We start from the raw sequence: 25,755 nt of genomic DNA on the forward strand, positions 1-25,755 counted from the left end.
GGAGATAAAGCACCAGCCAATCAGTGTCTAACTGCCATGTTACAGGCTGTGTTTGAAAAATAGACGTTATGGTAAGAACTTACCGTTGATAACGTGATTTCCCCTATGTCCACAGGTATCCACAGGATAACATTGGGATATGCCATAGCGACAGCGGAAATGGCACCAAATGGTCACAAGCTTTCTGGCCTCCCAGGATGCATCGGGGCTTCTCCATATAATCCCGCCCACTGACTCAACCAAATCAGTTATTTCCACAGTAATTCAGGCAGGAGCATCAGGTAGAAACCTATTCAGGCGATAAGAACACACATGCACACCCTTCCATGCAAGAAGGAAGAGGTTTAGTGATTGTAAAGATCCTCAAATCAGGTGCGTCGGGGTGGGACCCCTGTGGAAATCACGTTATCAACGGTAAGTTCTTACCATAACGTCTATTTCTCTGGCTGGGTCCACAGGTTATCCACAGGATAACATTGGGATTCCCAAAACCAGTCCCGCTCCTGATTAGACAGGAGAACCTTTCACCCGAATTCAGCGTCATGAGAGGCAAAAGTATCCATGGCATAATGTCTAATAAAAGTGTTAATGGAAGACCATGTGGCTGCCTTACAAATCTGTTCTGCTGAAGCACCATGCTGTGCTGCCCATGAAGGACCTACCTTACGTGTAGAGTGAGCAGAGACATTAGCCGGAGTAGGGAGATCAGCACAAGAATAAGCTTCTGAAATTACCATTCGGAGCCATCTTGCCAGCGCCTGTTTACTAGCAGGCCATCCTCTTCTGTGAAATCCATAGAGGATGAAGAGAGAATCTGTCTTTCTGATGGCACTAGTACGATCTACGAAGATTCTTAACGCCCGGACCACGTCCAGCGACGCTTCTCTCCCAGAAAGTCCCGAAAATACCTGAAAAGCTGGGACTACAATCTCTTCGTTAAGGTGACATTTTGAAACCACCTTCGGAAGATAACCAGGCCTAGTTCTGAGAACTGCCTTATCTGGAAAAAATATTAGAAAAGGAGACTTACACGATAGTGCTCCTAAATCTGACACTCTTCTAGCTGACACCATTGCCAGTAGAAAGAGCACTTTAGCCGTCAACCATTTAAGATCTGCTCTCTTAAGTGGTTCAAACGGAGGTCCCTGAAGGATTTTAAGAACCAGATTCAAATCCCGGGGAGCTGCAGGAGGAACAAACGGAGGTTGAATGTGTAAAACTCCCTGAAATAAAGTACGTACATCCTGCAAGTCAGCAATCTTTCTCTGAAACCATACAGTTAATGCTGATACTTGAACTCCCAAGGAAGCTACTTTTAACCCCTTATCCAATCCTGCTTGAAGAAAGTCCAAAATCCTGGATACTTTAAAACATCTTGAATTCAAACTTTTCTCACTACACCAATGAATATAGGCTTGCCATATTCGATGATAAATACGAGCTGAAGAAGGTTTTCTTGCTCTAAGCATAGTTTGAATTACTTGTTTTGAAAATCCTCTAGCTTCTAGGATAGAGGTCTCAATAACCACGCCGTCAAAGCTAGATGATCCAGATGGCTGTGATAACAAGGACCCTGCATTAGCAGATCTGGACGTTGAGGGAGCAGTATTGGTGCTTCCATGGACATCCTTAGTAGATCTGTGTACCAATGCCTTCTGGGCCAAGTTGGAGCTATTCGAATTATGGCCCCCTTTGCTTGCTTTATTTTCGTCACTACTCTGGGTAACAGAGATTGGAGGAAACAGATATGCCAGATAAAATTTCAAATTTACTGACAGTGCGTCTACAAGGATCGCCCCGGGATCCTTTGTTCTTGATCCGTACATCGGAACTTTGTTGTTCAGGCGAGACGCCATGGGATCTATCTCTGGCAGACCCCATCTGTTCACTATAGTCTGAAACACTTCTGGGTGTAATGCCCATTCGGTTTCCTGAATGGTGTGTCGACTGAGAAAATCCACTTCCCAGTTCAGTACTCCTGGAACAAACACTGCTGACAATGCTGGAAGATGGAGCTCTGCCCACCTTAGTATGTGAGTTACTTCCTCCATCAATGTTTTGCTGTGAGTTCCTCCCTGATGATTGAGGTACATTGTCTGAACGGATCTGGACTGGTCTTCCTTGCAGACTGTCCTTTGCCTGAACTAGAGCCATATATATGGCCCTTATTTCCAATAGTGATGTGCACCGGACATTTTTCGGGTTTTGTGTTTTGGTTTTGGATTCGGTTCCGCGGCAGTGTTTTGGATTCGGACGCGTTTTTGCAAAACCTCCCTGAAAATTTTTTGTCGGATTCGGGTGTGTTTTGGATTCGGGTGTTTTTTTACAAAACCCCCTTAAAAACAGCTTAAATCATAGAATTTGGGGGTCATTTTGATCCCATAGTATTATTAACCATAATTTCCACTCATTTTCAGTCTATTCTGAACACCTCACACCTCATAATATTATTTTTAGTCCTAAAATTTGCACCAAGGTCGCTGGATGACTAAGCTAAGCGACCCAAGTGGCCGACACAAACACCTGGCCCATCTAGGAGTGGCACTGCAGTGTCAGACAGGATGGCACTTCAAAAAAATAGTCCCCAAACAGCACATGATACAAAGAAAAAAAAGAGGTGCACCAAGGTCGCTGGATGGCAAAGCTAAGCGACACAAGTGGCCGACACAAACACCTGGCCCATCTAGGAGTGGCACTGCAGTGTCAGGCAGGATGGCACTTCAAAAAAATAGTCCCCAAACAGCACATGATTCAAAGAAAAATGAAAGAAAAAAAGAGGTGCAAGATGGAATTGTTCTCCCACCCACCCTTATGTTGTATAAATAGGACATGCACACTTTAACAAACCCATCATTTCAGCGACAGGGTCTGCCACACAACGGTGACTGAAATGACTGGTTGGTTTGGGCCCCCATCAAAAAAGAAGCAATCAATCTCTCCTTGCACAAACTGGCTCTACAGAGGCAAGATGTCCACCTCCTCCTCATCGTCCCATTCCTCACCCCTTTCACTGTGTACATCCCCCTCCTCACAGATTATTAATTCGTCCCCACTGGAATCCACCATCTCAGGTCCCTGTGTACTTTCTGGAGGCAATTGCTGGTGAATGTCTCCACGGAGGAATTGATTATAATTCATTTTGATGAACATCATCTTCTCCACATTTTCTGGAAGTAACCTCATACGCCGATTGCTGACAAGGTGAGTGGCTGCACTAAACACTCTTTCGGAGTACATACTGGAGGGTGGGCAACTTAGGTAAAATAAAGCCAGTTTCTGCAAGGGCCTCCAAATTGCTTCTTTTTCCTGCCAGTATACGTACGGACTGTCTGAAGTGCCTACTTGGATGCGGTCATTCATATAATCCTCCACCATTCTTTCAATGGTGAGAGAATCATATGCAGTGACAGTAGACGACATGTCAGTAATCGTTGGCAGGTCCTTCAGTCCGGACCAGAAGTCAGCACTCGCTCCAGACTGCCCTGCATCACCGCCAGCGGGTGGGCTCGGAATTCTTAGCCTTTTCCTCGCTCCCCCAATTGCGGGAGAATGTGAAGGAGGAGCTGTTGACGGGCCACGTTCCGCTTGACTTGACAATTTTCTCACCAGCAGGTCTTTGAACCCCTGCAGACTTGTGTCTGCCGGAAAGATAGATCCAACGTAGGTTTTAAATCTAGGATCGAGCACGGTGGCCAAAATGTAGTGCTCTGATTTCAACAGATTGACCACCCGTGATTCCTGGTTGAGCTAATTAAGGGCTCCATCCACAAGTCCCACATGCCTAGCGGAATCGCTCTGTTTTAGCTCCTCCTTCAATGTCTCCAGCTTCTTCTGCAAAAGCCTGATGAGGGGAATGACCTGACTCAGTCTGGCAGTGTCTGAACTGACTTCACGTGTGGCAAGTTCAAAGGGTTGCAGAACCTTGCACAACGTTGAAATCATTATCCACTGCGCTTGAGTCAGGTGCATTCCCCCTCCTTTGCCTATATCGTAGGTAGCTGTATAGGCTTGAATGGCCTTTTGCTGCTCCTCCATCCTCTGAAGCATATAGAGGGTTGAATTCCACCTCGTTACCACCTCTTGCTTCAGATGATGGCAGGGCAGGTTCAGGACTGTTTGCTGGTGCTCCAGTCTTCGGCACGCGGTGGCTGAATGCCGAAAGTGGCCCGCAATTCTTCGGGCCACCGACAGCATCTCTTGCACGCCCCTGTCGTTTTTTAAATAATTCTGCACCACCAAATTCAACGTATGCGCAAAACACGGGACGTGCTGGAATTTGCCCAGATGTAATGCACGCACAATATTGCTGGCGTTGTCCGATGTCACAAATCCCCAGGAGAGTCCATTTGGGGTAAGCCATTCTGCGATGATGTTCCTCAGTTTCCGTAAGAGGTTGTCAGCTGTATGCCTCTTCTGGAAAGCGGTGATACAAAGCGTAGCCTGCCTAGGAACGAGTTGGCGTTTGCGAGATGCTGCTACTGGTGCCGCCGCTGCTGTTCTTGCTGCGGGAGGCAATACATCTACCCAGTGGGCTTTCACAGTCATATAGTCCTGAGTCTGCCCTGCTCCACTTGTCCGTGGTTAAGTGGACATTGGGTACAACTGCATTTTTTAGGACACTAGTGACTCTTTTTCTGAGGTCTGTATACATTTTCGGTATCGCCTGCCTAGAGAAATGGAACCTAGATGGTATTTGGTACCAGGGACACAGTACCTCAATCAAGTCTGTAGTTGCCTGTGAATTACCGGTGGATAACGGAAACACGTTTCTCACCGCCCAGGCTGCCAAGGCCTGAGTTATCCGCCTTGCAGCAGGATGACTGCTGTGATATTTCATCTTACTTGCAAAGGACTGTTGGACAGTCAATTGCTTACTGGAAGTAGTACAAGTGGTCTTCCGACTTCCCCTCTGGGATGACGATCGACTCCCAGCAGCAACAGCAGCAGCGCCAGCAGCAGGAGGCGTTACACTCAAGGATGCATCGGAGGAATCCCAGGCAGGAGAGGACTCGTCAGACTTGACAGTGACATGGCCTGCAGGACTATTGGCTTTCCTGTGTAAGGAGGAAATTGACACTGAGGGAGTTGGTGGTGTGGTTTGCAGGAACTTGGTTACAAGAGGAAGGGATTTAGTGGTCAGTGGACTGCTTCCGCTGTTATCATCCAAAGTTTTTGAACTTGTCACTGACATGATGAATGCGCTGCAGGTGACGTATAAGGGAGGATGTTCCTAGGTGGTTAACGTCCTTACCCCTACTTATTACAGCTTGACAAAGGCAACACACGGCTTGACACCTGTTGTCCGCATTTGTGTTAAAATAATTCCACACCGAAGAGGTGATTTTTTTTTTTTGTAATTTGACCAGGCATGTCAATGGCCATATTCATCCCACGGACAACAGGTGTCTCCCCGGGTGCCTAGACTTAAACAAACCACCTCACCATCAGAATCCTCCTTGTCAATTTCCTCCTCAGCGCAAGCAACACCCATATCCTCAACCTGGTGTACTTCAACAGTGACATCTTCAATTTGACTATCAGGAACTGGACTGCGGGTGCTCCTTCCAGCACTTGCAGGGGGCGTGCAAATGGTGGAAGGCGCCACCTCTTCCCTTCCAGTGTTGGGAAGGTCAGGCATCGCACCCGACACAATTGGACTCTCCTTGGGGATTTGTGATTTAGAAGAACGCACAGTTCTTTGCTGTGCTTTTGCCAGCTTAAGTCTTTTCTTTTTTCTAGCGAGAGGATGAGTGCTTCCATCCTCATGTGAAGCTGAACCACTAGCCATGAACATAGGCCAGGGCCTCAGCCGTTCCTTGCCACTCCGTGTCGTAAATGGTATATTGGCAAGTTTACGCTTCTCCTCAGACGCTTTTAATTTTGATTTTTGGGTCATTTTACTGAACTTTTGTGTTTTGGATTTTACATGCTCTCTACTATGACATTGGGCATCGGCCTTGGCAGACGACGATGATGGCATTTCATCGTCTCGGCCATGACTAGTGGCAGCAGCTTCAGCACAAGGTGGAAGTGGATCTTGATCTTTCCCTATTTTACCTTCCACATTTTTGTTCTCCATTTTTTAATGTGTGGAATTATATGCCAGTATCAATAGCAATGACCTACTACTATATATACTGCGCACAACTGAAATGCACCACAGGTATGGATGGATAGTATACTTGACGACACAGAGGTAGGTAGAGCAGTGGCCTACTGTACCGTACTGCTATATATTATATACTGGTGGTCAGCAAACTGTGCAAAACTGAAATGCACCACAGGTATGGATGGATAGTATACTTGACGACACAGAGGTAGGCAGAGCAGTGGCCTTCTGTACCGTACTCCTATATATTATATACTGGTGGTCAGCAAAATTATGCACTGTACTCCTACTATATGCTACAATGCAGCACAGATATGGAGCGTTTTTCAGGCAGAGAACGTATAATACTGGTGGTCACTGGTCAGCAAAACTCTGCACTGTACTCCTCCTATATAATACTGCTGGTCCCCAGTCCCCACAATAAAGCAGTGTGAGCACAGATATATGCAGCACACTGAGCACAGATATGGAGCGTTTTTCATGCAGACAATGTATACTGGTGGTCACTGGTCAGCAAAACTCTACACTGTACTCCTCCTATATAATACTGCTGGTCCCCAGTCCCCACAATAAAGCAGTGTGAGCACAGATATATGCAGCACACTGAGCACAGATATGGAGCGTTTTTCAGGCAGACAACGTATAATACTGGTGGTCACTGGTCAGCAAAACTCTGCACTGTACTCCTCCTATAATACTGCTGGTCCCCAGAATAAAGATATTTGCACTGCAGCCCCCTGAAACAAAGTGAGAGGACGCCAGCCACGTCCTCTCACTATAATTTCCAATGCACGAGTGAAAAATGGCGGCGACGCGCAACTCCTTATATAGAATCCGAATCTTGCGAGAATCCGACAGCAGGATGATGACGTTCCGGCGCGCTCGGGTTAACCGAGCAAGGCGGGAGGATCCGAGTCTGCCTCGGACCCGTGTAAAAAGGGTGAAGTTCGGGGGGGTTCGGATTCCGAGGAACCGAACCCGCTCATCACTAATTTCCAACAGATTTATTGGAAGGCGACTTTCCCTTATGGTCCATTTTCCCTGGAACCAAAGGAGAAAGACTGGCATCTGTTGTCAGGACTTGCCATTCCTTTATCCAAAAGGGTCTCCCCTTGTTTAAATGGTCCCTCTGTAGCCACCAAGATAGAGACCTTTTTACGTTTACCGGAAACTTTATCATCTGTTTTTTTATTGTCTGATGATTTCCGTTCCATTTGGTCAGAATCAGGTGCTGTAGAGGTCTGGAGTGGAATTGTGCATATTCCACCATGTCTGGCCTTCGACTCTATACAAGACGGGCTGGTGCAAAAAAACCTTTGAGGCGGCTGCCTCCTGAAGGGGAAACCATAACCGAGAGATACCACCTTCTGCACCCAAGCATCTGCTGCCATATGTGTGCAAATTGAAGGAGTCGGCCCCCAATCCTGGAATCCTCCAGGCGGAGGCCCATATCCTCAGACTGATGGCTTCTGTTCTGGCTTGGAAGCTGGCCTTCTACTAGCCCATTGCTTCCTACCCCTGCCTGATCTATTGAACTGGGGTTGCTTAGCCTCCTCTTTTGCTTTGCCATCGAAATGGCCAAAATTTTGAACCCCTAGACTTAGGGTTATAACTAGCTGGAAATCTGACCTTTTTGGATTCAGCGTCCAATTCTAGAATATCTGACAATTGTTTTCCAAACAATATATTACCAGTGAAAGGCAACGCTTCCAAAGCTTTCCTGGATTCTGCATCTACTTTCCAAGTGCGTAGCCAAACTGCTCTACGAGCGGCTACCATCAAGGCTGATGCTTTAGAAGCAATCGTACCCATATCAATTGCTGCTTCTTCCAAATACTGCGCAGCTTGTCTTATATGGCCTAGATGAGACTCCTGCTCACTATTAGGAGGGGAGAGGCCATTCTCTAGTTCCTCCACCCATTCTACCATTGCCCTTGCCATCCAGGCTGAAGCCATAGCAGGCATTGCCACCGCTCCTAAGAGAAAAAATATTTTTCAAGAAGCTATCTACTCTTCTATCTGTGACATCATTTAGTGAGATAGAAGACCATGGCAAAGCAGATTTATGCACAAGTCGCAGTACATGTGCATCTACTTTAGGAGGAACTTCTCTTTTTGAACAATCCGCAGCTGGAAATGGATAATAAGAATCCCACTTTTTCAGAATCTTATATTTTTTACTGGGCGTAGCCCAGGGTTCTTCCATCATTTCCGTCAGATCCTCTGACCCTGGGAATTCAGTCTTAACTGTTTTTGTTCGTTTAAACACAGGTGCTTTAGATTTTGACACTGTTTTGGCTGATTCCTCCAAAGACAGAATAGCCTTCATTGCATCAATAAGTTCAGCTACATCCTCAGAGCTGAAACCCTGCGACTGATCATCATACGAAGTATTTGAATATACTGTATCATCATCTGTTGTATCATCTTGTGTAGTCTGCAACATGGATGTATCTGTATTAGTCTTACCTGCACCTTGGTTAATAACCTGGTTACTTGTAGAAGCTACTGGAGCGAAACCATAAGGAGGGAGCTGCATGTATGGGTTAATAGTGTAACCTATTCCCTGGGGTGGAACTGCAGGAGTTAACCTGTCCGCTATTGAAGCAAAGTCTGCGCGAACATACTCCATGGTGGCTCTATTGGTTGCTGAATCAAATCCTGCTTTTTACTTTGCTGATAAGCAAAACAGTTTGCACATAACCCCTCATAAGTGACCAACTGGCCTATTCCAATTAACCCTGTTTTACAAGACAAACATGTTAAGGATGTAGGAGTGCCTGATAAATTATCGTCGTCACTTTTGCCGCTCACAGACATAGTAAATATTCTGTTTTTACAACTACACAATTTGTGACTGAAAATCACCTATATATAGATATATAGAAGTGAGATCAATCTGACCATAACCTTGCACCTGAATTGAGGTTCAGAACAAGACTGACAACATATAAAAGTCAGCACACATACTAGCAGTCAGTCACATTTTAAATATTAGACATTGTCATATGAGAATACAATCAACCATCATAATTACTTACAAGTAAGTGGGACAATTGCATTTGTTTTTAACCAGTTTTTCAAACATATCATGCAGAAAATAACAGTAATGTACAGGCCTCATATGCAATCTGTACCAAAATTAACAATTCATACTATCAAGTAGAAAGAATTTTAGTACTGTATAACCCTTTCTCCGTAGAGTGGGATACAGGGAGACTCACCACACTTCCATATCAATCAATACGCTCGAAAGACGCTGAGTGGATTCAGACGCTACTAGTGTAAACTGCCTCTCTGAAAACTGATGAGACACACAGACGCTCATTAACGGACACAGACGCTCAGAGAACGATAAGTGTATGCAGACGCTCCTGTCTGCAACCCGGTCTAGGCGGAAAGTCTAGTGTGCACCATTGCAGCGTCTAAGCTGCGACCGAGTACCGTCATGGTAGCGTCTGAGATAGAAGTTAGGTCATTAGTTCATGGACGGGAGACGCATGGAAACTGGTCATGAACTTGGGGGAGGGGCGACCAGGAGAGCGTCTTACTCCCCCGTTGACAAACTCTGAGGATCGCGGCCTCAACTTGGTCCTGGCGCCTATGATCCCTAAAGCATAGCGCTGTTGCACTTAAGAGTGGCGGCGCATCAACCACTGTTTGTAGTCTCCTCCAATACAGTGTAGCTTACCCCCTAGTAAGAGGAAACCGATGACTTACCTTCTCCCCATGCTCCGGCCACAGCCTGGTAACATCTGCTGGACCTGCTAGAATCATCCGACACAGACGCCCACCAAGACAGCACTGTAGTGCGAAGGTAAGCGTTGTTGCGACCCGGTGGAGAGTTGTTGGAGCGACTCTTTCTAGCATGCGTTTAAGACGCTGTTAAGAAAGATCACTCAAAAACATAGTAAGACCATAAAAATAAAATAATAAAAGCTTCAGGCTGCTATTAACAGCAGCCTTGTGACCATGGTCCGGCTCCTGCAGCACCAAACAAAAAACTGATTTGACTGAGTCAGTGGGCGGGATTATATGGAGAAGCCCCGATGCATCCTGGGAGGCCAGAAAGCTTGTGACCGTTTGGTGCCATTTCCGCTGTCGCTCCGGCATATCCCAATGTTATCCTGTGGATAACCTGTGGACCCAGCTGGAGAAATGAAAGTTAGGAGTTGGTTGGTATTTGATCTCCATCCACTTTTCTCTCTATCCAGGGATTAGTACATTCATAGATCCCTTAGTAAATAGACCCCTTAGTTGAATTGCCCTGGCGTAAACTATCACTCTCCATCTAGCTCTTTACCGGGACAGGCTCTTATCGAAGCTGTCTCCCGGCAAGAGCTGTGTACTAATTTGGTGTGAAAATAATAAGAATTTACTTACCGATAATTCTATTTCTCATAGTCCGTAGTGGATGCTGGGGACTCCGAAAGGACCATGAGGAATAGCGGCTCCGCAGGAGACTGGGCACAAAAGTAAAAAGCTTTAGGACTAGCTGGTGTGCACTGGCTCCTCCCCCCATGACCCCCCTCCAAGCCTCAGTTAGGATACTGTGCCCGGACGAGCGTACACAATAAGGAAGGATTTTGAATCCCGGGTAAGACTCATACCAGCCACACCAATCACACCGTACAACTTGTGATCTGAACCCAGTTAACAGTATGATAACAGAAGGAGCCTCTGAAAAGATGGCTCACAACAACAATAACCCGATTTTTGTAACAATAACTATGTACAAGTAATGCAGACAATCCGCACTTGGGATGGGCGCCCAGCATCCACTACGGACTACGAGAAATAGAATTATCGGTAAGTAAATTCTTATTTTCTCTAACGTCCTAGTGGATGCTGGGGACTCCGAAAGGACCATGGGGATTATACCAAAGCTCCCAAACGGGCGGGAGAGTGCGGATGACTCTGCAGCACCGAATGAGAGAACTCCAGGTCCTCCTCAGCCAGGGTATCAAATTTGTAGAATTTAGCAAACGTGTTTGCCCCTGACCAAGTAGCTGCTCGGCAAAGTTGTAAAGCCGACACCCCTCGGACAGCCGCCCAAGATGAGCCCACTTTCCGTGTGGAATGAGCTTTTACAGATTTTGGCTGTGGCAGGCCTGCCACAGAATGTGCAAGCTGAATTGTACTACAAATCCAATGAGCAATCGTCTGCTTAGAAGCAGGAGCACCCAGCTTGTTGGGTGCATACAGGATAAACAGCGAGTCAGATTTTCTGACTCCAGCCGTCCTGGAAACATATATTTTCAGGGCCCTGACTACGTCCAGCAACTTGGAATCCTCCAAGTCCCTAGTAGCCGCAGGCACCACAATAGGCTGGTTTAAGTGAAAAGCTGAAACCACCTTAGGGAGAAATTGAGGACGAGTCCTCAATTCTGCCCTGTCCGTATGAAAAATTAGGTAAGGGCTTTTATAGGATAAAGCCGCCAATTCTGAAACACGCCTGGCTGAAGCCAGGGCTAACAGCATTACCACTTTCCATGTGAGATATTTTAAGTCCACAATGGTGAGTGGTTCAAACCAATGTGATTTTAGGAATCCCAACACTACATTGAGATCCCAAGGTGCCACTGGAGGCACAAAAGGAGGCTGTATATGCAGTACTCCCTTGACAAACGTCTGAACTTCAGGAACAGAAGCTAGTTCTTTTTGGAAGAATATTGACAGGGCCGAAATTTGAACCTTAATGGACCCTAATTTGAGGCCCATAGACAGTCCTGTTTGCAGGAAATGCAGGAATCGACCCAGTTGAAATTCCTCTGTAGGGGCCTTCCTGGCCTCGCACCACGCAACATATTTTCGCCAAATACGGTGATAATGTTATACGGTCACATCCTTCCTGGCTTTGATCAGGGTAGGGATGACTTCATCCGGAATGCCTTTTTCCTTCAGGATCCGGCGTTCAACCGCCATGCCGTCAAACGCAGCCGCGGTAAGTCTTGGAACAGACATGGGTCCCTGCTGGAGCAGGTCCTTTCTTAGAGGTAGAGGCCACGGGTCTTCCGTGAGCATCTCTTGAATTTCCGGGTACCAAGTCCTTCTTGGCCAATCCGGAGCCACGAGTATAGTCTTTACTCCTCTCCTTCTTATGATTCTCAGTACTTTTGGTATGAGAGGAAGAGGAGGGAACACATACACTGACTGGTACACCCACGGTGTTACCAGAGCGTCCACAGCTATTGCCTGAGGGTCCCTTGACCTGGCGCAATACCTGTCCAGTTTTTTGTTGAGGCGGGACGCCATCATGTCCACCTTTGGTTTTTCCCAACGGTTCACAATCATGTGGAAGACTTCTGGGTGAAGTCCCCACTCCCCCGGGTGAAGATCGTGCCTGCTGAGGAAGTCTGCTTCCCAGTTGTCCACTCCCGGAATGAACACTGCTGACAGTGCTATCACATGATTTTCCGCCCAGCGAAGAATCCTTGCCACTTCCGTCATTGCCCTCCTGCTTCTTGTGCCGCCCTGTCTGTTTACGTGGGCGACTGCCGTGATGTTGTCCGACTGGATCAACACCGGCTGACCCTGAAGCAGAGGTCTCGCCTGACTTAGGGCATTGTAAATGGCCCTTAGTTCCAGGATATTTATGTGAAGTGACGTTTCCATGCTTGACCACAAGCCCTGGAAATTTCTTCCCTGTGTGACTGCTCCCCAGCCTCTCAGGCTGGCATCCGTGGTCACCAGGACCCAATCCTGAATGCCGAATCTGCGGCCCTCTAGGAGATGAGCACTCTGTAACCACCACAGGAGAGACACCCTTGTTCTTGGAGACAGGGTTATCCGCTGATGCATTTGAAGATGCGATCCGGACCATTTGTCCAGCAGATCCCACTGAAAAGTTCTTGCGTGGAATCTGCCGAATGGAATCGCTTCGTAAGAAGCCACCATCTTTCCCAGGACCCTTGTGCATTGATGTACTGACACTTGGCCAGGTCTTAGGAGGTTCCTGACTAGGTCGGATAACTCCCTGGCTTTCTCTTCCGGGAGAAACACCTTTTTCTGTACTGTGTCCAGAATCATTCCTAGGAACAGCAGACGTGTCGTCGGAATCAGCTGCGATTTTGGAATGTTTAGAATCCATCCGTGCTGTCGTAGTACTACTTGAGATAGTGCTACTCCGACCTCTAACTGTTCCCTGGACCTTGCCCTTATCAGGAGATCGTCCAAGTAAGGGATAATTAAGACGCCTTTTCTTCGAAGAAGAATCATCATTTCGGCCATTACCTTGGTAAAGACCCGGGGTGCCGTGGACAATCCAAACGGCAGCGTCTGAAACTGATAGTGACAGTTCTGTACCACAAACCTGAGGTACCCTTGGTGAGAAGGGCAATTTGGGACATGGAGGTAAGCATCCTTGATGTCCAGAGACACCATATAGTCCCCTTCTTCCAGGTTCGCTATCACTGCTCTGAGTGACTCCATCTTGAACTTGAACCTTTTTATGTAAGTGTTCAAGGATTTCAGATTTAAAATGGGTCTCACCGAGCCGTCCGGCTTTGGTACCACAAACAGCGTGGAATAATACCCCTTTCCCTGGTGAAGGAGGGGTACCTTGATTATCACTTGCTGGGAATACAGCTTGTGAATGGCTTCCAATACCGCCTCCCTGTCGCAGAGAGACGTTGGTAAAGCAGACTTCAGGAACCGGCGAGGGGGAGACGTCTCGAATTCCAATTTGTACCCCTGAGATACTACCTGCAGGATCCAGGGGTCCACTTGCGAGTGAGCCCACTGCGCGCTGAAATTCTTGAGACGGGCCCCCACCGTGCCTGAGTCCGCTTGTAAGGCCCCAGCGTCATGCTGAGGACTTGGCAGAAGCGGGGGAGGGCTTCTGTTCGTGGGAAGAGGCTGTCTGCTGCAGTCTTTTTCCCCTTCCTCTGCCCCGGGGCAGATATGAGTGGCCTTTTGCCCGATTGCCCTTATGGGGACGAAAGGACTGAGCCTGAAAAGACGGTATCTTTTTCTGCTGCGAGGTGACTTGGGGTAAAAAGGTGGATTTCCCAGCCGTTGCCGTGGCCACCAGGTCCGATAGACCGACCCCAAATAACTCCTCCCCTTTATACGGCAATACTTCCATATGCCGTTTGGAATCCGCATCACCTGACCACTGTCGCGTCCATAACCCTCTTCTGGCAGAAATGGACATCGCACTTACTCTTGATGCCAGAGTGCAAATATCCCTCTGTGCATCACGCATATATAGAAATGCATCCTTTAAATGCTCTATAGTCAATAATATATTGTCCCTGTCCAGGGTATCAATATTTTCAGTCAGGGAATCCGACCAAGCCACCCCAGCACTGCACATCCAGGCTGAGGCGATTGCTGGTCGCAGTATAATACCAGTATGTGTGTATATACTTTTTAGGATATTTTCCAGCTTCCTATCAGCTGGTTCCTTGAGGGCGGCCGTATCTGGAGACGGTAACGCCACTTGTTTTGATAAGTGTGTGAGCGCCTTATCCACTCTAGGGGGTGTTTCCCAACGCGCCCTAACCTCTGGCGGGAAAGGGTATAATGCCAATAATTTTTTAGAAATTAGCAGTTTTTTATCGGGGGAAACCCACGCTTCATCACACACCTCATTTAATTCATCTGATTCAGGAAAAACTACGGGTAGTTTTTTCACACCCCACATAATACCCTTCTTTGTGGTATTTGTAGTATCAGAAATGTTCAAAACCTCCTTCATTGCCGTGATCATGTAACGTGTGGCCCTACTGGAAAATACGTTTGTTTCCTCACCGTCGACACTGGAGTCAGTGTCCGTGTCAGTGTCTGTATCGACCTGAGGTAACGGGCGTTTTATAGCCCCTGACGGTGTTTGAGACGCCTGTACAGGTATTAACTGATTTGGCGGCTGTCTCATGTCGTCAACAGTCTTTTGTAAAGTGCCGACACTATCACGTAATTCTTTCCATAAGACCATCCAGTCAGGTGTCGACTCCCTAGGGGGTGACATCACTAACACAGGCAATTGCTCCGCCTCCACATCATTTTCCTCCTCATACATGTCGACACAGCGTACCGACACACAGCACACACACAGGGAATGCTCCGATAGAGGACAGGACCCCACAAGCCCTTTGGGGAGACAGAGGGAGAGTTTGCCAGCACACACCAGAGCGCTATATATATATATATATAGGGATAACCTTATATAAGTGTTTTTCCCTAATATAGCTGCTGTATATATTACTATGCCATTTTTGTGCCCCCCCTCTCTTGTTTTACCCTGTTTCTGTAGTGCAGGACTGCAGGGGAGAGTCAGGGAGCCTTCCTCCAACGGAGCTGTGAGGAAAAAATGGCGCCAGTGTGCTGAGGAGATAGGCTCCGACCCCTTATCGGCGGCCTTTCTCCCGCTTTTTAATGGAAAAATGGCAGGGGTTAAATGCATCCATATAGCCCAGGAGCTATATGTGATGTATTTTTTTGCCAAACAAAGGTTTTTTATTGCGTCTCAGGGCGCTCCCCCCAGCGCCCTGCACCCTCAGTGACCGGAGTGTGAAGTGTGCTGAGAGCAATGGCGCACAGCTGCGGTGCTGTGCGCTACCTTATTGAAGACAGGACGTCTTCTGCCGCCGATTTTCCGGACCTCTTCACTCTTCTGGCTCTGTAAGGGGGACGGCGGCGCGGCTCCGGGACCCATCCATGGCTGGGCCTGTGATCGTCCCTCTGGAGCTAATGTCCAGTAGCCTAAGAAGCCCAATCCACTCTGCATGCAGGTGAGTTCGCTTCTTCTCCCCTTAGTCCCTCGGTGCAGTGAGCCTGTTGCCAGCAGGTCTCACTGAAAATAAAAAACCTACTTTAAACTTTTACACTAAGCAGCTCAGGAGAGCCCCTTAGCCTGCACCCGTCTCGTTCGGGCACAAAAATCTAACTAACTGAGGCTTGGAGGGGGGTCATGGGGGGAGGAGCCAGTGCACACCAGGTAGTCCTAAAGCTTTTTACTTTTGTGCCTAGTCTCCTGCGGAGCCGCTATTCCTCATGGTCCTTTCGGAGTCCCCAGCATCCACTAGGATGTTAGAGAAATAATATTTTCATATTGTAAATTTGGTTGAAAAATATTTATCACATAGGCATTTTGAATATGGATTATGATAAATATGCCCCTAAAGCTGCTACTGGCAACACATTATAAATACATTTTCTCTTACGTCCTAGGGGATACTGGGAATCCATTTAGTACCATGGGGCATAGACGAGTCCACTAGGAGCCATGGTACTACAGAATTTTGATTGTGTGGGATGGCTTCTCCCTCTATGCCCCTCCTACCAAACTCAGTATAGAAAATGTGCCCGGAGGAAGCTCCTAAAGAGTTTTCTGCATTTATTTTCTAAGTCTGTTATTTTCAGGCAGGACTGGATGGCACCAGCCTGCCTGCTTCGTGGGACTTGGGGGGGGAGATGGGGGGGATGGCCCAACCCCACAAAGGGTTAATGGTCCCGTTCCCCGCTGACAGGACGCTAGCTCCTGAGGGAACTATTCGCAAGCCCCACCACAGTGAGCATACATTCCCGCAGCACGCCACCACCCCTAACAGAGCCAGAAGAAAGAAGAGTGGTGAGTACTAAGCCGGCGTCCCGGTTAGTGGGTCACCGGCCATTATGGCGGCATGAGGGTATGGAGACACACGGCTTCTACACGGGGCGGACTGAGTCTCCTGACTAAGGGGGTCATTCCGAGTTGATCGCTAGCTGAAAATGTTCGCTGCGCAGCGATGAAGCAAAAAATCGTCACTTCTGCGTATGCGACACAATGCGCACGTGCGACGTACTTTCACAACGGCCAATGCAATTTTACACAAGTCTAGCAAAGCTTTTCTGTTGCACTGCTGGCCGCAGAGTGATTGACATGAAGTGGGCGTTTTTGGGTGTCAACTGACCGGTTTCAGGGAGTGTTCGAAAAAAACGCAGGCGTGCCAGGAAAAATGCAGGCGTGGTTGGGAGAACACAGGGCGTGTTGGCGACGTCAAATGCGGAACTGAACAGTCTGAAGTGATCGCAAGCTAGGAGTAGGTCTGGAGTTACTCTGAAACTGCACAATTTTTTTTTGTAGTCGCTCTGCGATCCTTTCGTTCGCACTTCTGCTAAGCTAAAATACACTCCCAGAGGGCGGCGGCTTAGCGTTTTTGCACGACTGCTTAAAACTGCTAGCGAGCGATCAACTCGGAATGACCCCCCAAGTACACTGTTGTATACACAGTACCCAGACTGGCACCACAGCCATAAAAGGAGTCTGTCTCCATTTTATGCACTCAGACACATCAGCCAGTATAAAGAAGAGCGGGAAGACCGTGTGCCACTGAAAGGGCGGGGCTTCACTATGAGCAGACCCAGCAGCTCACAAGCGCCATTTTCCCTACTGCAGCTGACACAGACGCTGACTGACAGGGACACGCAGCTCCTCCGGAAAGCCTCCAGTTTACCTCAGCGGTACCAGGGGGTCATAGCAGGGGGGGAGTGATTACTAGTGTACTAAGTTCCTAATCTAGATACTTAGTCTGCGACCCGGCTAAGCTTGGCATTAGCGATAAGGGTGCCGTGTGCAGGTTCCATACTTTCTCTGTGTCTCTCTGGAAGGGCTCTTTGTGGGTTAATTATGCTTTTAACCTTTTCCTGTGTGTGCGCTGTCACTACTGCAGTATGTCAGGCAAAGAGTGTGTTTCATGTAAGGCACAGTGTTCCTCTTCTCCAGGGGGTTCACTAGTGTGTACTCAGTGTAGTATCCCATCCCAGTTTAGTGGGGCAGAACTAGCATGACTGGACTCCATTAGGGGAATGATTTCCACCATTTCTGCAAAAATTATCTCGTAATGAGAAACAGACGCAATACTTGAGGAAGTCTATGGATGAGTTTATAAAAAAGGACTCCGTACCCAGACCAGCATCTCAGTCCTCTACCAATTGTCTGCAAAAACATACCTTGGCTCATATACTGCATTCTGACTGATGATGCAGGATCAGAAATGGAGGAAGGGTAGGTGGACACAGAGGTAGGGGAAGGTACTCTGTCACAGGGTGTAGAGGCTTTCATAGATGCTAGTATAGAAGTTCTAAATATCCCTGATAAGGTGACAGAGGAGAGTGAGGAATCTTACTTTAATATTGAGAAAAAGTCCTCAGCCACTTTTCCTGTGTCAAAGGAACTAACCTGTTTGAAGTACCGTGGGTTAATCCAGATAAGAAATTTCAATTTCCAAGATGGTTATCTTTTGCTTTTCCTTCTGAGGGTAGGAAAAAATGGGTAAATCCACAGATAGTGGATGCATCAGTCTCCAGACTCTCACGTAAAATTGTGGGGGTCATTCCGACCCGTTGGCATGCTGCTGTTTTCTGTCGGTTCTGCGCATGCCCGGTGGACGCAATGCACAGGCGCATCGTTGGCAACAACAAGAATGAAGAAAGCGATCACAAGAAGATTGGCAGGAGGAAGGCATTCTGGGGCGTCCACTGACCATTTTGTGAAAGTGGTGCGGCGAACGCAGGCATGTCCAGACGTTTGCAGGGCGGGTGTCTGACGTCAATTCCTGGACCTGACAGGCTGAAGACATCGCAGCGGGTAAGTAACTCCAGAGCTACTCAGAAACTGCACAAAATGTTTTTGCATAGCTCGGCTGCACAAGCGTTCGCAGCCTTGCTATGCAAAAAACCCCTCCCCCATAGGCGGCGTCTAGTTGATCGCACCGGCAGCAAAAAATTTCTACATGCGATCAACTCGGAATGTACTACCTGTACTACCTGTGCCTTGTGCAGCCTCAAATCTTTGTATACTGCTATCGAGGTGGCCAAGAGACCCACTATAGCATGTAGGTTGATTACAAGAGCCATTACTAAATGTAATTTACTTGAGGGGTTAGACACCTTACCTCAAGAGGGAATTATATTGCTCCTGCAATATATACAAGACTCTGCGAATTTTATGGTGGAAGCCATAAAAAACAAATAGGTTTGCTTAATGCACGCACTACAGCTCTGGCAGTGTCGGCATGCAGAGGATTATGGCTACGTCAGTGCGTTAGGGCTATCTACAACGCCCTTCTGCAGGCCTCATCTCTTCTTCAGAACCAGGCCATTCAAGTCCAGTCGGACAATGTTACGGAGGTAACGTACATAAACCGACACTAGCGGAATGAAAAGCAGAGCCGCAATGTCAGAAGTGCCAAGAATTCTCATTGTGCAGAAAAACACGCAGTGGCGTTGTCGGTGATCTTCATTCCGGGGGTAGAAAACTGGGAAGCATACTTCCTCAGCAAACACGATCTGCACCCGGGGGGGAATGGGGCCTCCACCCGGAGGTGTTCCGGTGGTTAACACGTTGGTGGGGGTATTCACAAATTGACATGATGGCCTCTTGACTCAATAAGAAGCTCAAGCAGTATTGTTCCAGGTCGAGGGATCCACAGGCAGTAGCGGTAAACGCCCTGACAACTGCATGGGTCTACCAGCTGGTGTACTTGTTTCCTCCCATTTCTCTGATCCCGAGAATTCTAAAAAAAAAAAGGGAAAGGTTCAAGCAATCCTCATTGCTCCAGACTGGCCTGCGAAGGGCCTGGTATGCGGATCTTCTAGAGATGCTAATAGAGGATCCGTGGCCTCTGCCTCTTTGAGAGGAACTTCTGCAACAGGGCCCGTTCATCTATCAAGACTTACCATGGCTATGTTTAATTGCATGGAAGTTGAACGGCTGATTCTAGCCAGGAGAGGGATTTCTGACAAGGTCATTCCGACTATAATCCAAGCCAGAAAGGGGGTAACATCTAAACATTACCATCTATCTGGAAGAAATATGTCTCTTTGTGTGAGAGCAGACAATATTCTGCGGTGGATTTTCATCCTGGACATCTCCTGCTTTTTCTGTAGTCGGGAGTTGATGTGGGCCTAGGCTCCATTAAAGTTCAGATTTTGGCCTTGTCTATTTTCTTTCAGCAACAATTGGCTTCTGTCCCTGAGATCCAGACGTTCTTGAAAGGTGTTCTTCACATCCAACCTCCCTTTGTGCCTCCTACGGCACCTTGGGATCTCAATTTGGTGCTGCAGTTTCTCCAATCGGACTGGTTTGAACCATTACAGGAAGTGGACGTAAAGTACCTTACGTGGAAGACTGTCACACTGTTGGCATTGGCTTCAGCAAGACCTGTGTCGGAACTGGGGGCGTTGTCTTACAAGAGCCCCTACGTGATTTTCCATGAGAACAGAGCGGAACTCAAGACTCGTCAGCAATGTCTTCGTAAGGGGGTTTCCGCGTTTCACATCAACCAACCTATTGTGGTTCCAGCTGTTACAGACGCCTCTGCTACTTCAAATTCTTTGGATGCCGTAAGGGCTTTAAAGGTCTATGTGAAGAGAACAGCTCTTCACAGAAAATCGGACTCGCTGTTCGTTCTTTACGATCCCAATAAAATTGGGTGCCCTGCTTCGAAGCAGTCTATTGCACGCTGGATCAGGCTCACTATCCAGCATGCTTATTCCATGGCAGGTGTGCCGATTCAGAAATCTGTTCAAGTCCACTCCACTAGGTCGGTAGGTTCCTCTTGGGCGGCTGCCCGGGGTGTCTCGGCTTTACAGCTTTGCCAAGCGGCTACTTGGTCGGGTTCTAACACGTTTGCCAAGTTTTACAAGTTCAATACCTTGGCCTCTGAGGACCTTCAGTTTGGTCAATCAGTTCTGCAGGAACCTCAGCAATCTCCCACCCAGTTTGGGAGCTTTGGTACTTCCCCATAGTACTAAATGGATTCCCAGTATCGCCTAGGACGTAAGAGAAAATAGGATTTTAATTACCTACCGGTAAATCCTTTTCTCATAGTCCACAGGGGATACTGGCCGCCCGACCGCACGGTGCTTCATTATTCTTGCTCTGTTACTTGGTTCATTAATGTGGTTTGGTTCAGCTGTTGCTGTCCTTATTTGCAAGTTTGGTTAGCATGGCTTTCCTCTTGTTCTGGTTGTGCTGGTTCGAATTCTCACCACTTTCCTATTCTATATCCTTCTCTCAAAGTATGTCCTTCTCCTCGGGCACAGTTTCCTAGACTGAGCCTGGTAGGAGGGGCATAGAGGGAGGAGCCAGCACACACAACCAAACTTCTGTAGTGCCCATGGCTCCTAGTGGACTTGTCTATACCCCATGGGACTAAATGGATTCCCAGTATCCCCTACGGACTACAAGAAATGGATTTACCGGTAGGTAATAATAATAATAATAATAATAATAATTTTATTTATAGAGCGCTCTTTCTCCAACAGGACTCAAGGCGCTTTACAGACATCAAAAACAATGCACATGATACAGAGGATTTGAGTAATACAACAATAGACAAGCAACACAGACATAAAAGAAAAACCTTAAGCCCACAGAAAGCATAACGCAGGATTGGTGCAGGCATTTTGGGTAATAACTTCCAAGGGTTGTCTATTCCACCCTCATAGGTACCAAGTGCAGCAGCCATCTTGGGCGCTCAGCGTAGGATTACCCAGGGTGGAATAGTCTACCCCTAGAAGAGATGACACAAAATGGGGGTGATTTCAGAGTCCTACAGTTTAGAGTAGGGTTCCAACAAAACCACAAGGTCCATGTATTTTTCATCCCATCCACAAGTGTACCATATGGGGCAGCCATGTTCGGCGCACTTTGAAGGTTACACTGTGGGAGGTGAGCCATACAAGGGCCAAGTTCATATATGGGAAAACTGATGCTTATGTAGTAGTACGATGTACCCTGCATGTAGGGCACAATGGAAAGGTGTGCAATCAGTAGAGGTAAACATTACAGGAAAAACACCTGGTGGGGTGGAAGCGAGCAATGAAGAGAGAAAAAAAAAAACACAATAGCAGGTAACTAGTGGCAGAAGTAGGAGTGGGATAACATTTTGATCAGATCTTAGTACGGGTGGGTAGGAGAATGTGGGGGGCATACTCAGACGCAATGGGGGATGTCCCTGCTGATCCTGGTCCTGGTGCTCTTCCCCCACAGTTCCCTGTTCATCTTGATGGTTAGGCCCAGGGGCAGACTTGATGCAGGTAATTAAAATCCTATTTTACATTCTCTCCTTGCAGTGGCAACATAGTGAAACAGGCTTGGTGTAATGCTATGCCAGATGTGGATGTAGATGTGATACATGTTGAGTTAGTGTAACAAGAACTGTTCATGCCCCACAGCAAAATGTAATTGTGCAGATATATACATATTACAGAGTGGACTGCCAGCATACCATAGAACAATCTACTGTATACAGATACAATGCAGTATCTGTATACAGTATACCTATCCACGTTGATAGGATCAACAGTCATCAAGCCAATTACATTCTTGAACATTAAGAGGGTTTTTTCTTGTCGGCTAGTACATGGGAATTTGTCCCATTAATAAAGCATATAGTGCAAAGGGCACACTAGTAGCAGAGTCCATTCTGCCTGATTTATAAATACAAGTCTGAACAACACAGGAAGTTGCACATAAATATAAAAACAGTATTTGGAAGTTGGAAAAGCTCATAAATATTTACTACATCTAATCTACAGGATACCCAACTTCAAACCTACTAATACTGCCATAGTGTGGAACATTGTCAAACACACGTCAGAATGTTACAAGACATTGTTTCTGACTGGGTATTAGGACATAAGGATCTAATGCCCTTTAGTATAGAAATTAAAGTAAACACTTACCCCAACTAGACCTGCAATTATCTCAATTGCACCAGTTCCCACTGTTGTGTATGGGATCTCATCCAAAGGAACGCCAGCATTCTCAAATATGGAGTTGGTGTAGAACCAGATCTGCAAAGTAACAGAATTGTATCATTCAGTCAACTCTTCATGATTAATGACATGGGCAGCAGTTGTAAAGCCAAGAGGGTATGACATGGGTATACATTGTAGAGCCAAGAGGGTAAGACATGGGTATACATTGTAGAGCCAAGAGGGTAAGACATGGGTATACATTGTAGAGCCAAGAGGGTATGACATGGGTATACATTGTAGAGCCAAGAGGGTAAGACATGGGTTTGCATTGTAGAGCCACATATGCTACATTGTAGGATTTAGAATTTATTCAAAAACACATTGTAGATTTGGCATGTAAAGTAACGGAGCTTGGCAGAGTCACAAGATTTCCTATGTCACCTTCTGAGATGTGCCTAAAAACCACAACTGTGTGTGTCCACACCCCCACACTTAGGGGCCTGATGATGCGGATGACCAGTGATATCATCGGCCAAACTCGCAATGCAATAATTGAGTACATCATATGGATGTTTCAATTATCACATGCAGGGACAGAGCTTGCGAGAAGCTCTGTCCCTGCGATACCTCTCCACAGCATTTTCGGGGTATTTTTAATAAAAAATACCCCGAGGTCCTGCTGCGCATGCGCTGCCGTCCATCGTTACCACCGCCACCGGGATCCCCCCCCTCCCTTATACTTACCAGTCCCAGGAGGCTGCCGAGCGACATATCCTGCTTTTGTGCTGTGACCAGTGCTGCAAGTATGGCAGTATGCGGCGGTACTGCGTACTGGTAAGAAATTCCCAGCTGGACCGCCACCTTGCAGACACCGGGTGTTGGAGAGAGGAGAGCGCAGCGCATGTGCCTCTCCCCTCCTGCTCCTCTCCTGTCTGCCCAGCCACCCCTCCCCCCCCCCCCCAACCCAAGTCCAGCGGCGGCATGTATTACACTGACTGAATTTCCGGTCCGTGAGTCACCCAGAGCTCACTGATCGGCAGCCTATCCGGACCCACCGCTTCCAGACCGCAAGCTCTGATTAGCTTGCGGACCGGCACCAGATCTGATATACAGGATGCCGCCACCGCTGCAGGAGGACTTGGAGACTAGACTGGGGCCAGGAGTGGCTCGTGCTGCGCTCTCCTCTCCGCAGCAGCAGACAGTGCCGGCCCCAGGCAGTAGCAACGGTGAGTTGCACTGCTGGGGGCATATCTGGCACTGTGAGGGCATATCTGGCATATGTGTATTTGGCACTGTGGGGGCATATATGTATCTGGCAATGTGGGGGGCATATCTAGCACTGTGGGGGAATATGTGTATCTTGCACTCTGGGGGCATGTGTATCTGGCACCGTGGGGGCATATCTGGCACTGTAAGAGCATATGTGTATCTGGCAAAGTGGGGGCATGTGTATCTGGCAAAGTGGGGCATATCTGGCACCGTGGGGGCATGTGTATCTGGCACCGTGGGGGGCATATCTTGCATTGTGGGGGCATATTTGGCATATGTGTATCTGGCACTGTGGGGGCATATCTGTCTCACACCCCATGTGGCCACACCCATTATTTGGGGTGCGTGCACACAGTACCACTAAGAATTTCTTTTTAATTGTACCACTGGCTGTGACCCCCGGTGCTCTAAAGTGAGCTGCCACTTTGCAGCATCAATGTACTGCACAGGGGTCACAGCGTAGCACATTGAGTACCTGGTGCCTGGCAGCACTCACCGGAGCACAAATCCCTGGCTCCTGGGACTGTTAAGTATGACTTTTTTTTTTTTGTTTAAAGTTGAACAGCTTGCGTGTCCATCGTACAAAATTGTGACCAGTTTCACCACTGACATCACTACATACAAGGTATGGCTATCAAATAACGAAACTGTACATGGAAAAATAAACTATACTGCATGACTTAAAAGGGAGTGGGAGAACATTGATCTTGGACTATCCCAAATTGGTTTTGCAAGTTTCACCCCTCTCACAGAGATAGTTTGATGTCACACAGCGTTAGAAGAAGCTGCGTTTCTCCCGTGTATTGTAAAAATGCCTAGTTCAAAATTAGAGCAACGTGTGTTAGCTTAAAATCTCTACTCATATTTTTGAACAAAACACCCACTGAATCTTTCTGTATGCTAACCAAGGCTTACGAGGCAAATTGGCTTACACCTGCACGTGTGTTTGAGTGGCACACAAGATTTAGTGACGGTCATGAGGATGTCGAAGAGAAACGTTTCGGAATGAAATAATATGGGAGAAATTTTTATTTTTTTTAGAAATTGTTCGAATTGACCATCGACTCAGTATCCGTATGATAGCAGAAATGCTAAACACCAGCAAAGAAACTGTTAGGCAAGTTTTGCATCTCAATCTTAACATGACTAAAGTTTGTGCTAAGATGCTTCCAAGCTCCTCACTTCCGAGCAGAAAGTCAAAAGCTAATTTGTACAGACATTTTAGAACAAATTCAAGAGGATTCACATTTTTAGATAAAGTTATAACCGGTTATGAAGCATGAATTTTCCAGTTCGATCTTGAGACAAAACGCCAATCCATGCACTGGAAATCACCATTATCCCCAAGAATGAAGAAGGCACATTAAAGCAAATCTAAATTCAAAGCCATTTCAGTTAATTGCTTTCTTTGATATCAAGGGCGTTATTTTGGAAGACCGGAAGGTGCAACAGTGAATTGCTACTAAAATTTTCTAGAAACTTTGGTGGTAATTCAGAGTTGATCACAGCAGCAAATTTGTTAGCAGTTGGACAAAACCATGGGGGTAATTCCAAGTTGATCGCAGCAGGAAATTTTTTAGCAGTTGGTCAATACCATGTGCACTGCAGGGGGGGGGGGGGGGGGGGGGGGCAGATATAACATGTGCAGAGAGAGTTAGATTTGGGTGTGGTGAGTTCGATCTGCAATC

General features: G+C 47.2%; 1 protein-coding gene across 5 annotated transcripts in view; it reads right to left on the minus strand.

Annotated features, from left to right (window-relative positions):
• The window catches only part of LOC135056556 (solute carrier family 2, facilitated glucose transporter member 9-like), a 286,898-nt gene that overhangs the window by 48,615 nt on the left and 212,528 nt on the right, over nucleotides 1-25,755 (minus strand). For all 5 annotated transcript variants that reach the window (XM_063961893.1, XM_063961890.1, XM_063961891.1 and 2 more), the window contains exon 9: nucleotides 22,784-22,894. In XM_063961893.1, the coding sequence (XP_063817963.1) occupies nucleotides 22,784-22,894 (111 nt within the window). The remainder of the gene's footprint in view (nucleotides 1-22,783; nucleotides 22,895-25,755) is intronic.

This window comes from Pseudophryne corroboree, chromosome 3, assembly GCF_028390025.1.
Source record: "Pseudophryne corroboree isolate aPseCor3 chromosome 3, aPseCor3.hap2, whole genome shotgun sequence".
NCBI lineage: Eukaryota > Metazoa > Chordata > Amphibia > Anura > Myobatrachidae > Pseudophryne > Pseudophryne corroboree.